The sequence below is a fragment of the Fopius arisanus genome, unplaced genomic scaffold (assembly GCF_000806365.1).
Source record: "Fopius arisanus strain USDA-PBARC FA_bdor unplaced genomic scaffold, ASM80636v1 scaffold00078, whole genome shotgun sequence".
In the NCBI taxonomy this organism is placed as follows: domain Eukaryota; kingdom Metazoa; phylum Arthropoda; class Insecta; order Hymenoptera; family Braconidae; genus Fopius; species Fopius arisanus.
The window spans coordinates 282567-285263 of record NW_011887817.1 but is presented as its reverse complement, the minus strand read 5'-3'; the positions used below and the strand labels follow the sequence as shown (position 1 = coordinate 285263).

The following is a 2697-nucleotide window of genomic DNA, read 5'->3' as shown; positions in this document are numbered from 1 at the left end:
AAAAAAAAACAGCAAAATGGAATTGAGACCAGGGAATCACCGATGCGTGGAAACGACGTGCACCCAGATCCCAGGGGCGATGACGTTGTTTCTCTTTTTCCTAACGTTTCGTCTGTTCCACCGTCGACGCTATAAGTACAACGACTTATAACGAATGTTGCAATTGCGCATTGCTAATTATGTACAACTTGGGTTATTATTCTATTCAGATATCGAATGGAGTATCTCTCCCAGAATTAATGTGAGAACTCGTGTGTCTATTCCATCATCACTTTATTCGATCAATTTTCATTATCACACTAGTTTAATAAAAATAATATATTTACAGTGATATATTCATCTTTCGGTAGAATTTGGGATTTCCCCAAGGACGATAACAATTCCCACGATTCAGTTATAATGTAGGTGCGTCATCGGAATGGAATAGCCTTGTATAAATCTGCATAGACTATAAATACTTAGGATCAAGGAGAATGACGAATAATTCCCCCACAGTGAAATTACCTTCGAGATTTCATCTATTTCCACCCACATTTTTCCCATCGGACGGATTGAGATAGTCGTTTTCACTCTTATTTATACGTTGGGGTTACAGCAAGATGGAGGATGACTTCCGTAACGGAAGTTGTCTAGCAAGTGAATTATTTCAAGGCGTGGAACTGTTCAATTCGCTAAAACTCAGGCCAGTCGACTTGAATTCCTTTGCGATATTTTTCGTCTATCTGTAATAAAAAAATTATTACATGTACTCGAAGTATTGATGAAGTGTTTATCGGAATGATTCGAGTGTATATTATTTTTTCCAGAATTTTTCCAGATCTCCTTTTTGAGATATTATAAATATCGCACCTACCTAACGGCGGGTTAAATTTTCTTCCTCAAGTCTTTGTCGTCGTCATCCGCGAGTATCTGAACACTCCTGACTGGCCCCTTCTTGTACGGGGAGGAGGGTGAGGGTGTTGTTGAGCTGGTCATCATGGAGACGGGTCGATCGTTGTGAATAGCCAGCTGAAGCATCCGCAGGAGCAAAGCCTCCCGGATTGGCGGAGGAAGGATCTCCTCCCCGTCGCCCTCAGGCTCGTCTCCCATCTCCTGGGTGTAAAACTTTTGCCGGTAGACACGTTTCGCGTACCTGGAGTCCTGGAAGTCCTCCGGGTACCTGGGGGACTGGTAGATTCCGGGATCCGGTCTAGAAAGCGCTGGACGGAGAGGAACGCGATCCCCGAACCTATTTGACGCCACGTGAGGCTCGTAGATCAGCTGACGTCCCGGCACCTGATAGCCTGTCTGGTACGTCGGGTAGGGCGTCTGGTCGTACAGAGCGTCCTCCAGGTAGGTCCTGGGGTACGTCAAAGCTTGCGGTCCATATTGGCTGATGAGGAGTCGCCGCAAAAGGATTTGGAAATCCCGTCGACTGAGGGGAGGGGCTATGGGATTTGGTGCTTCCGGCGGAAGGGCGATGTTCCTGTAAGGATAATCGTATTCCCGGTCGTCGGGTCTAAGGACAGGTCGTCCCCTCTGTTCGGCGTCATAGGGTAAAGGTCTGTGATAAGGTCTCGGTCGTATGTAATTCGGATTGAGTCTAGGGTCGGGCTCGGCGATCGGGTTCTCCGTCAGGTACTGCACGTTGGCGTCCGTCGTTGTTGGGTAGATCGGCGGTCTCGGTCTGTACAGGATTCTTCCGACGGGAACTCCGCGGTAACCGTCCTCCTCCATATTCTGATGTACCAGAAGCCCGGACGATATGTCCCGGAGGATCTGCTCCGGTGGTTGACGAACGAAGACGGACTCAGTAGTCTGACGGATGTAGTCCCTGTCCGGCATTCTCGTGGACGGACGGAAAACAATGGGTGGCGTTGACTCGCGTTCTTCGCGCTCTTCAGCCACTTTGGTTTGCATTTCGTAGCTTCTCGTGGTCTCGTACTTTGAGGTGTCGAAACGAGCCGGTCCGACGTTTTCCTGGGGTGGCGGTGTCACTTGGTAGAGCTTAGGACGGTCCGCTCGCAGCCTCTGGAGGATGCGAGGAGGACTACTCGTGGTGAAGAGCGGTCTTGTCGTCGAAAGTGCGCCGCCGTAGACGTCGGAGTGCTCGTCCGGCGCTTCGTGGACTTCGTGCACCTCCGGTTTCGTTGTGTCATCCTGGAGCTGTCTTCGGAGAGCATTTCCACTGGCTCGCGGCTCCTCCTCTTTCTCCTCAAACTCCTCCGTTATTGGGCGCAGGTTGTGGTCCACCGGTCGCTTTGCGAAGAGGATTCTGCGGTAGGACGAAGCCTTCTCCTCTGTACTCGGACGATTAATCTGCGAATCCTCGGTCGAGTCCTCTTCCACGGAAACCGATGACGGACGCTGTTGGCCGTTTATGAAGTAGCGCGGACGGCTCTTCAAGGTTTTGTAGTGGACGTATGGTCGTGGTGCTTCGGTGGTTGTCGTTGTGCTAGAGGTCGTTGTAGTCTTTCGACCACGTGGTATCGTTTGGACAACCGAGGAAGGCTTCGCCGTTGACGAAGAGGACGACGATTCAGTCGATGTTGCGTAAACTACCGTCGGCTTTCTCGTACTGGAACTCCGGTTTGAACGCGGGATACTCTGGACTACTGATACTTGTTCCTGCAATGGTGATAGCGTCGTTGCTTTAAAGCCTGTTCCGTTTGACGACGAGTAGGTGACCCTCTTTATTTCCCCGTTAGCGTCGACGAA

General features: G+C 50.4%; 1 protein-coding gene across 1 annotated transcript in view; it reads right to left on the bottom strand.

The window, feature by feature from the left end:
- Positions 1–864: 864 nt before the first annotated feature.
- LOC105270130 (uncharacterized) overlaps positions 865–2697 on the bottom strand; it is a 4307-nt gene continuing 2474 nt past the window's right edge. Inside the window, exon 2 of the mRNA XM_011310853.1 lies at positions 865–2639. Coding sequence (XP_011309155.1) covers positions 865–2639 — 1775 coding nt within the window. The remainder of the gene's footprint in view (positions 2640–2697) is intronic.